The following is a 14532-nucleotide window of genomic DNA, read 5'->3' on the forward strand; positions in this document are numbered from 1 at the left end:
AAAGGATTCTATGATTCTATGTTTGCAGCCCCAGCCTACACAGGCTCTGGAGGTGTCAGATGTAGTGGGACCGGAACAGTGAGGTGCAAGACTGGGACACTAATTCTGTGAGCAATCCTGGGGACACTAATTCTGTGAGGAATCCTGGCACTGCACCAGGTTCACAGTTTGCTCCTGGTAAGCAGGCATTTGTGATGCGGCCCCATCCTGCATGCCTGCTCCACAGAGACCTTGCCATTCATTTTCTGACTTTTCATATACTTCATTTATAATGATAGCTGCACAGAACCAATCCTAGAAGAGAGATACACCATCAACCTGCAATCAAACCTGTCAGTTAGGTGCTGATTGATTCCTTTCAACAAAAGCAGGCAGGTATGTAACACCCGGGGCAGAATTTAGCTTGTACTGGTATTAATTCCCAAGTCCTATCTCAAATCTCGATTCCCAGGTGAACACGAAGGCCTATAAAATAGACTCTTCACCTTCTTCACAGAGATTCTTTATGCTGCAAGGGGTAATTAGAGAGCACAAATGTTAGAGCTGGGCTAGGAAGCTCAAGACACAGCACACAGACCAAGCACACAGGAAGGCTGAATCACCACATCCTTTCAGGAAAGGAGGGCTGGAGAACTGCTCTGGTTTAAACACAACAGAAGAGCTTTTCATGAAGGCAGCGAATTGGCAAGTGCAAAGAAACTGCCCCAAGCAAGCCCAAGGCAAGTGACTACCTGTCCGCCATGCTGTTCCTGGTCTCCCTGGTGATGTCAGGGGCCGCTGGCCAGGGCTGACTCACGACGCTGTCAGAAGACGCGTTTTCCTGAGTTAAGGCCGTCTCCAGTAAGGACGGAGCGTTCAGTCTGTCCACCTCCACTGGAGGCATGTCCAAAGAGTGGTGGCTGTGCTCGGAGCCGTGCCGGTTCCTCGGCGACAGCAGGTGCAAGGCGGAGGCGGCGGAGGCCATCGTGTCGGCGTGGTGAGAGGGCTCCAGCACCTCCGCGGGGAGCCCGCCCGGGGCCGCCCCAAAGCTGCGCTGCAAGGTCTCAGAAGCAATCTCTGGGATATCCTGGGACATGGCTGTGGAAGCAGAGGAAATGACGTCTGGCGAGCGCTCACGGGTGGGAGAAGCCTGGGGTACCACCAAGGGCTCCACCTCCTGCAGTTCCAGTGCTAGAGAGGGGTTTCCTGCTGCGACCTGAACACAAAAAAAATCAAACGAGAGCCTTCAGGGTACGTGTGGAGACAACCCAAGAACCCCACACACCTTACACCAACCACCTCTGGAAAGAGCCAGCTCTATCCTCTCCTCATGTGATCCCTGTGCTCCCACTGCTCAGCAGATGGAGAAGGGCCCCAAGACTGGAAGGCACTCTCAAGCCGGGCTAGCGCCACACTCAAGCCAACGTTAGTTTGAACACGTTTTCAAAAGAAAAGGTCATGCCAGTTCTACCTCCCTGCTCTGCCCCAGGTTCCTTTATCTTTGAGGAGAAAAGTTACGTTTTAACATGAAAAAGTTCATCTCCTGCACTGAAAGCTTATTTCAGTTTCAAGCTTTGCTCATAATCCATTTTACATCACACCCATGAAGAAAACTTTAGGAATAGAAAATGACTGTTTCAGACCCGTCAGACCAACAAGGAGGAAGAAACCTTTCCAGGTAGCAGCATCTCCTAGCACAAAGGCCAACCATGTCCAACCACTGTGGTGGTGACAGCACAAGCTAGAGCTGTCTCTAGTTTTCAGAGACACGCTGTTCAACACGAGGTCAAGTCCCATTAACACAGGTAAACCCAGGTGCAGATCTGGGCCAGCAGCTCTGTCTTCCAAAAGGGCAGATGTTGGCCCTGATAATATCAAAGTCAGTCTGATTTCAGCTTGTGTGGGCCCATAGAGAGTCTCCTGGCCACTGAGAAGGAAGCAGCATCTGGAACCTTACTGGAACAGGTGCCTTTGGTGTTAGCTTGTCAGGGAGGCCGGGGATAAGAACGGAATGGCTCCTAGGACTAGCCTGGAGGCTGCTGCTGCTGCTACTCAGTGTGAGGCTGGTGTCCAGCTGCATCTTTGGGCTCACAGTCAAGTCTTCTGATGGCCTGCAGAAGACAGAGACACAAATGAATCAAGATGGCCAATGGAATGATACAGATCTGTATCAAACGTTGGTGATGGTGTTTGATGAGGATCACTTTGTTCACTGGTGAGGTGAAGAGATGGAATACACAGGTCAGTGGAAGAGCTCAACCCAAACTTCACCGGTGTTCTCCAAGTCCCTGCTCCTTCCATTCCCTGTCAACAAGCACCTGCACCTCCTGGTCCCCAGGACTGGGACTAGGAGCCCAAAGAAAGACCAAATGGAAACAAAATAACAGAAGAGCATCACAATCTTTTAGAATTCAAGGTGTCAGTGAGAAGATGGATCTGTTATGTCTTCAACTCACACTGTACAGAGTTTAGGGAGAAACAGGACACTCCAGGATAGGTCTGTGTCCTTTTCCCAGCCCAGAGAAATGAAGCTTTCACCTGTTATGCAGCCCAGCCCACCACAACATGAGTAAGATTTTCCTAACAGCCCCAGTGATCTCCCTGTCCTTGGTGGCTGCAGCATTCTCTTACCTGTCAACAACGACAGCCCTTTGGGAGCACATGTAAAGAAACACAACGGAGAAGCAGTGAGAGAATCCCTACGAGGCACAAACCAAACACTGCTGCTGGCCCCTTGGATGGCAACAGGCATGCTCCAAGCTGCAGCAGAGATGCAAACAGTTGCCCACACAGGGACTCAGGCCAGTTTCTAACTGGTTACAACTTCCTCTCCTACAAAATCCTACAGCTCTGCACCACCCTGAAGGACTGTATCGGTTCAGCTGTGGATATACTGATACATGAGCTACTTACCTGGGCATAGAAGTATCTGTGACAGAAGTGCTGCTCATCGCTGTGACTGCAGTCAGGGAACTGACACTGCTGCCTGGAGAAACAGTGATCTGTAAGAAAACACAGGATCAGTCAGGATGGCACAGGAGAGTCCAACAGCAGAATTTAACCTGAGAACGTTGTCTCCAGGATTCCTACAAAGTCTTTGGTGAAGAGGGAAGAGAAAAAAATAGGGTGAATTGTACTGCTAGGGTGCTCAGGTGCTGGTTGAAGTCAAGCCCAAATACATCACAGAAACACAGACTGGTGGGGGCTGGGGAAAAAAACCACCAAGCTACTAGACTGACTATTTGCAGATCTCATGCACAAGACATTACAGTCCCACCTACCTACCTGATTGTTTCAGACATTAACTCCCACAGGATCCCATCAGACAGGATGTGCAAATCATCTTCCATTATAGTCATATCACAACCCCAAACACAGGTAAACCAGTAAGAGCTGGGAGACTCCCCATCTTAAATACAGTTATTTAGCAAGCCTGTATTTCTACGTGACACAGCCACCTCAGCAGTTTTGCAGCTAAACACAGTGCCCACAACACAAACTTGAGCCAAGGATTTTAGATGTGCCAACACGTCTTTACTCGGTTTGGTTACACGCACAGAGTTTCCTCTGTGCTCTGCACTCAGGGAGCACAGCCTATCAGAGTCCTTACAGTCTAGAAAATGTTCCCCAAAGTATTAAAATACAAACCCACCCCTCAAACCACCAACCACAGATTCACAGTATGGTTTGGGTTGGAAGGGACCTCTCAAGGACATCTAGTCCAACTGCCCTGCAGTGATCAGGGACATCCCCAACTAGAGCAGGTTGCTCAGAACCCCATCAAGCCTGACCTGGAATGTCTCCAGGGATGGGGCATTGACCACCTCTCTGGGCAACCTGGGACAGTGTTTCACCACCCTCATAGTAAAGACCTTCTTCCTAGGGCCTAATCTAAATCTCCTCTGCTGTAGTTTAAAACCACTGCCCCTCGTCCAATAACAGTGCTGCTCTCTGGTTACCTGTTGAAGAGATGTACTGGGTGTCATGAATGCATCTGGAGTCATCAGTTTAGGTTTGGCATCGTTGGAGAGAGACAGGAAGTCTGCTGGTACCGGCAGATCAGCGATACGCCGCAGGTCTGGTTGAGAGCCATGCACTGACCCCTTTTCAGAGCCCAGCCCTTCTGTGTTTAGATCAGCCATGTGGTCTGGAAAGGCTTCCAAGGGAGAGAAATACAAATCACTTTAGAGAAACTGCCCCCCAAAGCTAATGCTTTAAGTCCTCAAAGTAGGAACTTATACTATAGCCAGCCACACTGGATTCCAAAAAGGACAAGCAAAAGTCCTGCCCATCCTAGTCAAAGCCCAGGGCAAACCAAATCCTGTTGTGCTTAACTTTTGTATGCTAAAGAGTGATTTTATCAGGCTTTGACAGTAAGAGATCCAAGGTTCCTTTCTCTCCTGAACACCAGGGCAGTTTAGCAGCCACATCCTAGAGTGCAGAATGAGCTGAAAGAGCATGCTACACACAGCCCAGTCCCTCTGCTGCCGAAACTCTGCTGCCACTCTCACCTCTTCCACCTCACTAGAGACAAACAGCACGTTTCTGGCAGAAGTGCCAAATCACCTAGAAAGGTGAGCTCAAGCATGCACAAAGCAGTAGTGGTCCCGGCCTAACGTGTCCCCATGTTAGATAGATCCCTCTGGGCTCTAATCAGCTGGCTTACTTCACAGCCAGGCAATGTTCAAAACCCTTTGTGCAATGACACCACTCTATTACAAAGCAGCACCAGAAGCTGCCCTTCTGCTGCCCCCTCAACAACCTTTAAAGGCTCAGCAACACTGAAGATGGATTGAACACAAATCCTCACCAAAGTCTTCATGAGAGCCATGGGCAGGCACAGATGCACTCATGTCAGGGCTATGGAGAGGCTGGAATCTAATCTGCACATCCTGCAGGGCCCTGAAAAAAAAACAACCAGCTCTGATTAGTTTATGAACCAGCAGGAAGTCTAAGGCTTCAAAGATTCCTCTTCACGGAACATGCTTTAGTGGACAGAAGCAGCAGAAGCTGATCCTCATGCAGCTCTGTCACCCAGGGTATTCGGGAGGAGCTTCCCAGCACTTAGACATGAGCACAACTCTTAAGTCATTGTGTACTCATGGCAACAAAAATACTAGCTTACCCCAGCACCATGCAGGGCTGCTTCCTGGTAAGACCACACTGAACACACCACAGCTATAAGTTTCTCTGGGTCTAAGTAATTTTTTTTTTCATGAGCAAAAGAAATTTAAGTTAAATATCTACAAGCACAGACAGCTGCCCATGGTAGCTGCCCTACGTACTCACTTGGTGTGCACACAGAAGAGTTTTATCAGCACACCCGCTGCGGATTCAACAGCCCCAGCTCCCTGAGCACCTTCTGAAATGAGACAAGAGCAAAATGTGAAGATGGATAGAAACTGCAGATAAAGTATTAAAAAAAAAAAACGTGCTGGTTCATCTGCCACATAATTCAGCTTCACTTTTCCACTCTTCCACTCTTTTGCAGAGCTGCCAACATTCACCCAACGGCTGTACCAGTCTCGTTGCTAAGAAAGCTAAGGAGATAAACCATGAAAAAAAAAAAGTATTAGGCATTCCTATGAAATTGTCCCAATTATCTGAGTGACAACCATGGACCTGAAGTTTCAGTCCCAGTCTGCTTCCTGACTTGCTACATGTATCAGTCATTTTTGTTTCTGCATTTCAGAGCAATACGCCACAAATACCAACAGCAACGTGAATTAACTGTTGTTACATACAATAATAAGCACACCCTTTCTCATAAAGATTCTTTCTCACAGGACATACGCTGATATTATTCAAAGCATCTTTCCAAACTTTACTAACAGGAAAGTAGGAGATCAAGAACAAGCCAACAGTTGAAGAGACAATGATGAAGGAATGCTTGTGTGGGACAGTTCTCACAGGACTCGCTGTCATAGTCGCTGTAGTAACAGCCAGAAGAACTTATCTCACGTGGTTCTCAGAAGACACTCCTCTAAAATTAGAGAGTTACTTATTCATTTCTGTTACAAGAAGCTCCGTGGCTTGGCAACACAACTTCCAGACACAATGGAGAAGAACCCCACTTCTCCCTTTGGCTCAGCCTGCACACTGTCCTCACATCTGTCACAGCTCAGGCAGTACGACTCAGAATCGACCAACTGATTTCTCAGACCACATGCTCACACCTCTGATGTTTAACTACACCAAGTTTACTCAGACAAGCAGCCTCAGAAACACATTCTGCCTGCTCTTCCAGGAACCCTTGTGCTCCTGTGAGTCTGCATCAAACTGTGCTGCTGGGACGACCCAGCCCCAGGCTGCCCAAGGAAGGGCACTGGGGGCACTGACACCATGTGATGGCAAAACCATCATGGGTCAGACACCACGCAGCTCATCTTGTACCTGAAGCAAAGTCACTTGCACTCACTACAGCTCACACAGCCCTGGAATAGTGTTTTTAATCACAGGAATATTTATAACACCTCAGTGGAGTTTCTGTGTGGTAAGGGGCAACAGCTTCAGTCAAGGTCGGGAGGTTTGGGTTTATATTAGGAACATGTTCCTTAGGAAGGGGTGCAGATCTGGGACAGAGAAAGAGGGCAGAGACAGAAAAGTCATGTTTGGGACCCTTCAACATGCAACTAGGTGAGGCCATAAGTGAACTGATCTGCCACTAGCAATAGTCCTGCTTCAAGCAGCAGGATGGACCAGAGAACTCCAGAGGTCCCTTGTAACCAAGTCTACCATGTTTCCCTGAAAGTACTGCAGCTGCACAGGATGTATTTCATACAGATGAAGAGAAGAATCGCAGAACCATAAAAACATTGAGGTTGGAGAAGACCTTTAAGATTGAGTCCATCCACTAACCCAGCACTGCCAGGTCACCACATGTCCCTCCGCACCACATCTCCACAGCTTGGAAACCCCTCCAGGGATGGGGACTCCACCACTGCCCTGGGCAGCCTGGGACAGGTTTTGGCAATCCTTTTGGGGAAGAAATTGTTCCTAATGTCCAACCCAAAACACCCCTGGTGCAACTTGAGGCTGTTTCCCCTTGTCCCATCGCTTGTTCCTTGGGGGAACAGACCAGGTTTTCACGAGAAAGCCAGAACCAGCCAAGAAAGAAACCCTGGTCTCACAGCAGGAGAACCACCTACCGACACCCAGGCTGTCATTCTCCTCTTCTGCTGGGAGCACCTCGGTGTGTCGTAACCGACAGCGGCTCACCGCCTGGATGCCAAAGCTCAGGACTGGGTGGGTGAGGAGGAACTCCGAGATGGAGCTGAAGTAAGCTTTGCCCTCTTCTTGGTTCTGCATCAGCTCCATCACATACAAGACCTGGAAGAATCAGACACAGTAAGTCACTGGGCTTTCAGAGCAGACCGTGTGTGCATGTGGTTGGACTACAAAAGGCCAGCACGTGAACCAGACTTGGAACGATGGGAACAACAGGAGGAATAAAGTCTGGGCCATTTGAATTTGAAACTGAACACCCAAGGAAACCACACCACGGTTCTATCCACTCCTGTCGGGTCAGGAACTCAATCCTACTGTGCCAGAAACAGGTTCCTCCACACGAGAGCTTTACTTTAGGGTGAGCAGTAATCCTTAAGGCTTCTCAAGATTAATCAGCTGAATTATCATTTGTCATCTTATGGGGAAAAAGCTGAGGTCAACCTCTGCATTTTTACCTATTAACGTGCAAATCCCAGACCTCAGCAGCAGAGCCAGTCACACAGAAGGTCCTTTCTCCTTCTGTCATCATCACCCACACAGCCAGTAGTAAAATGATCCACCTACTTTTCTCTGCACATCGCTCAGTATCAGATATTCAGCGGAGAGGTCCAGGCAGACTTTCAGGCTGGGAAGAATACTCATGGAGCTGAAGATGTCAGGAGAAAACCTAGATCCACAGACAAGAGGTGGGGGAGTGCAGAAAGCAAGGCTGATTAGCACAACCAGAATGACTGCTGTGAAACTGCATTAGCTAGAAAAACTCCCAACATCTTAAGGGGTTTACAGCCATCCTACAGTGCAAACACCCACCACAACAAAAATATCATTGCAGAAATCAGTCCCGACTTGAGCTAAGAGACCAGCAAGGAGATCACACAGCAGGATCTGAAGGGGACCTGTAAGAAAGCTGGGGAGGAATTTTTTACAAGGACCTGTAGTGATAGGACATAGGGTAATGGGTTCTAACTGGAAGAGGGGAGATTTAGATTAGAAATTAAGAAGTTCTTCACTGTGAAACTGTTGAGGCACCGGCACAGGTTGCCCAGGGAAGCTGTAGGTGTTTCATCACTGCAAGTGTTCAAGACCAGGTTGGACAGGGCTTTGATCAACCTGGTCTGGTGGGAGGCATCTCTGCCCATGGCAGGGGATTGCAATTGGATGATCTTGAAGGTCCCTTCCAACCCAACCCATTCTGTGATTCTATGATCTAATTACGGATCCTGAACATTAAGATGAAAGTCTGTTGCTACTGAACGTGTTCCACATTCATAGGAGGACAAAAGCCAACGCTACAGATTAAAAACAAAAATCCACCAAACCTAAATAACCCTTGTAGAGGTTTTGGACCTTCTGTAGCTCGAGGTGGAAAAAGCAGCACTCAGTTGTAGGCTCTGTTCTTCGCACTTTAAAAGGGGAATTCAGAAGTGGCCTTAAGCATGCATGTGATCAAAGAGGCCACAATCCACCAGCAGAAGCGTAAAATCGGGGAACATAAACTGACTGAAGGAACACTCTAAAGCAGAATTTGAACTTCTGGACCTATATGGATCAGCAAATAAGCCTTGTAAAACTGTTGGAGCTCTGTCATCATAGCAGCTCTCCTTATTTAAATCAGAAAATGCAATAATAGGAAAAGATCTCAGATTGGTTAGGTCTGTGCTCTACAGAACAAAGTGGGGACAACAGGTCTTGGTAACACTACAGAGACTGTGTAAGCTGGGCAAAGGAGGAGGCTCTAGCTGGGCTAGAGGAGACCCCACTGGAGGTCAAGGATCAGCTTTGCAAAGTGAGCATAGCTGGAAATTTGGAGCTTTGTTATGAAACACTACTCAAAGTAAATCCAACCCCTCAGGGGAGTCTCCATATTGACACCTACCGCACAGTCTGCAGACAGGTCCAAGACACAGTGCACCACATCTTCAGTTCTCTGTTCTGATCTGCTCCTGTGATGAGAAATCTCCAGAAGGGAACCCTGCAGGCACAACAGAATGAAGTTCTTTAAGAGAGCATCTGGTCCTTCCCATAAGGACATTACAGACGGAAGCTCCTCAGAAGTTGCCCATAGCTGATTGTCCCCAATAATGTCTTAAAGTTGCCAGAAAATCTCAGCTTTTGAGGCAGATTAGAAACCACTGTAACTCTCAAGAACCTTACGACCACACCCAGTTGAAGAAAGACTTTTTTTTTTTTAGTTATTTTTCAGTCAAATGCAGTAGGAATTTGGAGGATAACAGGCCAGTTCTAACTGACCATTCCACAAACCTGAAAGGACTCATCAATTTAGAATTTTCATTGCTTTCATAGAACTGACACAAGGATTAAGGTCACTTTAGGCTGTGCTCTAGAGGCTTATTTTTATATCACAAGAAAGCTGACTACAAAGTGGACAGGACTTGCTCCTGTCACAATGCTAAATTTTTACCAGCACAATGCAGTCACAAGAAACCCTCCAAAGGCAAAGAGAGAAGACACTACTAAACTTTGATACTCCAAGCACAGGACTGGGGACTTACTCTGGGTCTTGTTTTTTATGGTTGTCACAGAAGAGCAGGCAGGACAGAGGCCTGCCATCATGGGGCTTCCACTCATGAAGACATCTAGGAAAGAAACAGAGGAAACATCCAAGTGTGCAGGGAGCTGTCAACAAGGAAGAGAAGAGGTGGGCGCTGAACACATCACCCCTTGTCCAAAGACAGCATGAAGCAGTGGCCACAAGTGTTATCAACTTATAGCTGTTTACAAGCTTATATAAAAAAAAAAAGGAGATCACAGCCTGTGCAGCCATAGATCACGACCAATAAATAAAAATCACGTGTTGTCATTTGGTTTGGAGTCTTAAGAAGGGTACAATACATAAAGGAAGTCAGCACTGAAAGGAACAACGCAGAGCAGCTTTCTGCACACACTGAGACAGCACAGAAGAGCTTGACTACAGCCTGTGCAAAGCACAGAACTCCTTCCAGACACAGCTCTTTGCTCTTCCCCCAAGTCCACCCAACCTTGTGTAGTATTTGGTGCTACAACTCAGTATAAGTGAGAATTTCACCCTTTATAATGTCCTGAGGATAACTACCACAGGTGCTTGTGTCAGAAATTCTCATAAAGAATCCAAATCTTTCATTTTCTATTTCGCCCATTACCTTGGCTCGTCTTGCCCCTCAATATAGATTTGCCAGAATTTGACAAAACCATCATGGCTTGCTGTGGCCAACACAGTTCCATCTGGAGAAAGGGCTCCCTCGCTCAGGCACTACACAGAGAGAAAAGAAGATACAGAAAAGTAATTTTACAGCTTTTTTATTTTGCAGGAAGAAAGAGTTCTCTCTTCAAACAGACATTTGATTAACAGTACAGGAGGTGAGAGTGATTTCACCATGCAGCTTAACCCTCCAGAGAAGAAGTGATGGGACTCTTTATTGTAGCAACAATTAATAAATCACTTTTTCCAGCCTGCAAATTTAAGCACAATAGATTGTGCTGCTACTGTTCCCAGTTGTGTTATGAGCAGAGCTCATCTTGTTTGGGGATTTTTTTTGGCTTTTCACGATCATCATCTTTTCATCTAAGTGATCCAATTACTTTGTCATCATCCTGTTTGAGAAATGAACTCGGACTCTTTCCAGTTGTTTCTTTTTATATTCAAAATATCACCCAGTGGATGCTCAGCTACAGCCTTGGTCCACTGTATTCCCAGATCTATATACTCATATACATATGCATTCACAGATAGATTCATTGGGGAAATCACAGAAGAATGGCATCAGGCTTCATTTTCCTCTTCTCATCCAGCATTAAACCAGTGAAGTGTTCTGTTTACAAGGAGTTATAGTGAAATAGTTGAAGTACAGCGCAGGCTGTCCCACTGGCCCTTGGAAATACAGGTGAGTTTTTTCAAGAGCCATTTTCAAAGCAAATGACTCAACTTGACTCTTTTTACCCAAAGGTTGCTCACTAATAGTGTCTGTACAGAGCCCGCGGGTTGTGACGACAGTGCAGATGAGTAAGAAACTGTTGGGTTTTGGTTTTTTACAGCCAACTGTCCTATGACCTGCAGCTCCTGAGACACTACAACCCAAAAGACAAGCTAAGTGATCTGTAGTGATCACCTACATGATAGCAGTAAAGAACAAAGCAGGTTCATACCGTGCTGTGGCCTTTCACTACGATGAAGCCTTCTTTGATGCTAGGCACCTCCACTGGCCAGGAGCTGTTGTTCGCTCGGATAATGTCCAAATCCCACACCTCTGCCTGGAAAACACACATGTGGCATAGCTTTATTTCTACAACTACTCGTCTGATTCAGTAGGTGATTCCTTCTATTTTCATCTTATATCCTGCCACACCAGCCCAATGGCAAGTATGTGACATAAACCTTCCCACTTCCACCTGATTTGGCCATTAGATGGCTTTCCTGGCACCACAAATAGAGGTAACTGCTCTTGGCAGTGGTAGCTGCTGCTCACCAAAGCCCCTCCCCCGGGAACCAGCTCAGCCTGGACACGAGTGATGCCTCTGGCCCTCCACATTGCTTCCAGTGGTTCTTGATATATGATGGCAAGCAGGAGTTATCACTTGCCATCCTCCTGAGGCCCAAAGAAAGATCAGTATGATCTCTCCTCAAAAGACAGAAATCCCACATCTCATACTATTGGAGGATCCCTAACATGGATTAGACAGAGCCTTTACAACTCTAACCATAACATCTCTTTCCTTCATTAGATTCTCTCCCTCTAACAATAACAAGGGCCAATGTTTCAGAAGTGTGGTTTCCTTACCCTGTCCTCATGCAGCAATGCCAACGTTTGACTTCCCTCTTCACCACTCTCCTCATTATCATCTGGGATGAAAGGGCACCAGATGATTCTTCGAGAGGTGTTCAACGGGGTGTTGCCAGGTCGCTTGATGTTAACCAAGATCTCCTCTCTGGTCACCATGGTTAAGGAAGGGAACATTCTGGCCGTGTAATTAATGCTCAGCAATAACCTATTCAGGCTTGGTCCTCTGTTAGAGACTATCAAACCTTAAGATTTTTTGGATCAATGTGGTCCAAAAAGAAACCAGGTTAAAGGATTCTGCTAAGAAAGCAGACAAGCCAGCTTTCCTTTACCAGCACTGATCTTTAAGGTCCCTTCCAACCCAAACCACTCTATGATTCTATGCTTAAAATTAAGAAGCCACAACCCAAGATGACATATCCCATAGGCTGATGTGCACTGAAAAGCACTGAGCAGTCACTCCGAGCAATTAAAAGGAGAATATTTAGGGCAATGAACAAAACATTGAAAATAAATTTCAGGACCACTGAAGAAAGGGATGACAGGTTTGGAAGGGAGGTAGTGAGTGGGAGAGCAGCACTACATCCTCTTCCCCAGAAAAGTGACCGAGGAAAAGAGCTAGAATCAGACAAATGAGAATAAAAAAGCTCTGTCACACAGTTAAGGTGACACCATCCCTGTGTAAGGCCAGCTAACACAGACCAACACTTCTCACTGACTACTTCTGCCTGCACCAGAAGGACCACGGAGGTGTCATTCCAAGGACTTCAAGTAACAATTGTGCAGAACATAGGCCCAGACTGACTGACTCCATACCCTGGAAGGGGCAGAACTATTGACCTTCCCCCTGCAAGCTACTACTCCAGAAAGGCTCCGAAATAAGTTGTAATTTTGAGCTGGCATTCACATCTAACCACTACACAAAGACTGACAGGAGGTGTATTTTGACAAGATACTGGATTTTCTCTTTATCCATGGCCAGGCGCCAGACGAAAAGGTTCCCAGCCTCATCCAGACACGCCAACTGGTTGGAGTTGAGATGAGCAAAAGCCAGGTCTGCCACGCTGCCTGTGAAGCCCTTCAGCAAGGTCCGCTCGGCAGTGCTGACGCTCAGCACCCGCACCATGGCGGAGCCGTTGCTGGCAGCTGCAGGAGGGACACGGGCACAAGTCAGTCACTGTTTCTCCACCCATGGCCCCTCAGGGCTGGCTGCCTTTCCAGCCTTCCACCCATCACCGCCCAGCACCCATCCCGCTGGCAGCCGCCCCTGGCAGGCAACCGCCCCCCCCCGCTGCCACCTGCCACTGGCAGCACGCTGGAAACCCTTATCAACAGGTAGGGTGTTAAGAAGCCCTTTTGAAATCCGTGGCACAGGCACAAATATTCACTGCACTTGTCAGCTCTGGTGCAGGAGATCAGAAGGGCAGCATCAAGGACTTGGCCTAGGACAAGCTTAATTCCTCCTATCTCCTGTTTCTTGAGCAGCGCAAACTCCAAGTTGTTCTACTTAAGAAGAAGGCAACAGAAGTTGACTTCTCATAATTCCCAGGATTATCCTCACAAAACAGGTCTTCTTTAAGTGCAAGGCTTAAATCTTCAGCCCAAGCACATGCTGAAGCTGCCAAACCTCCAACGCTGACCTCCAGTGATGGTGAATTAATTTTAATTGCAATTTCGTTCTCAGTAACTGAAGAAAAGGGGTTACTGTGAGCTCAAGTGAGTCACTTGTGTAGCTCAAATACACATTCTGTAAGGGGAATGTGAAAAGCATAAACATTCACCTGGCAAAAAACACTGCAATTTGGCTTCCATGACTAAAAAGAGTACGCTTTAGGGCATGCACATGCCAAGCAAAGCTTCCAGTTTCCCCACTTCAAACATCCCTATAATGATGCAGTCTTATGTAGACCATTTTGCTTCAGCTTCTTGATGCTCAAGCCCTAGTAGACCCATCAGCTTTCCATACTGCTACTGCAACCAAGTTTTAATACTTTTAAAAAGGGCAAGACACCCTAAAGCTGCTCTAAAATAACCTCAACTACAAAAAAAAAAATACAGAAGGAGAATAGTAGATTTCAGAAAAGCCCAGACAAACTGATGGGTGCTAGAATTAAGAAGAAAGGGATAAAGCCCCAAACACTGCGTGCTTATATGAGAGCAGACATATTGTAGATGTCCAAAATGACCAGGTGTTTATTTCATGTATGTTGGGAAATAATCTTTCCCCACGTTGTTCTGCTTTTCTCTTCCTTCCTGCTGTGAAATTTGGCTCCTCTAAATTTAGCCTTAAACTTGATTCTAAATTTATGCAAGCAAATCCATCACAAATGTTCACCTGCTCAAATTACCATGGGGCTGGCTGTTCCTGTGCTTAGCTACAGAGGAGCTCATTTGCTGCAGAAATGTTTAATTTGAGGAGTAATCTGAACGTCAGCTCACTGTCCAATGAAACCAACGTAGTCCTTCAACTCTTCCTCCATCTCTGCTGTGTCCTTCTCTTTATTTCTAACTCCAGGAAAGCTTTCCTTCTCAGTGGAAATGCTCCTACACG

At 46.9% G+C, this 14532-nt stretch overlaps 1 protein-coding gene across 1 annotated transcript in view; it reads right to left on the minus strand.

Annotated features, from left to right (window-relative positions):
• Positions 1 to 126: 126 nt before the first annotated feature.
• The window catches only part of EDC4 (enhancer of mRNA decapping 4), a gene marked incomplete at its 5' end in the record, with an annotated part of 17391 nt that continues 2985 nt past the window's right edge, over positions 127 to 14532 (minus strand). Inside the window, 15 exons of the mRNA XM_008935953.1 lie at positions 127 to 144; positions 740 to 1195; positions 1937 to 2090; positions 2893 to 2981; positions 3939 to 4135; positions 4790 to 4881; positions 5269 to 5341; positions 7128 to 7308; positions 7771 to 7873; positions 9083 to 9178; positions 9720 to 9803; positions 10347 to 10456; positions 11350 to 11454; positions 11982 to 12129; positions 12938 to 13127. Of these exons, the coding sequence (XP_008934201.1) occupies positions 127 to 144; positions 740 to 1195; positions 1937 to 2090; positions 2893 to 2981; positions 3939 to 4135; positions 4790 to 4881; positions 5269 to 5341; positions 7128 to 7308; positions 7771 to 7873; positions 9083 to 9178; positions 9720 to 9803; positions 10347 to 10456; positions 11350 to 11454; positions 11982 to 12129; positions 12938 to 13127 (2096 nt within the window). The remainder of the gene's footprint in view (positions 145 to 739; positions 1196 to 1936; positions 2091 to 2892; positions 2982 to 3938; positions 4136 to 4789; positions 4882 to 5268; positions 5342 to 7127; positions 7309 to 7770; positions 7874 to 9082; positions 9179 to 9719; positions 9804 to 10346; positions 10457 to 11349; positions 11455 to 11981; positions 12130 to 12937; positions 13128 to 14532) is intronic.

This window comes from Merops nubicus, unplaced genomic scaffold (genome assembly GCF_000691845.1).
Source record: "Merops nubicus isolate BGI_N331 unplaced genomic scaffold, ASM69184v1 scaffold44142, whole genome shotgun sequence".
Taxonomy (NCBI): domain Eukaryota; kingdom Metazoa; phylum Chordata; class Aves; order Coraciiformes; family Meropidae; genus Merops; species Merops nubicus.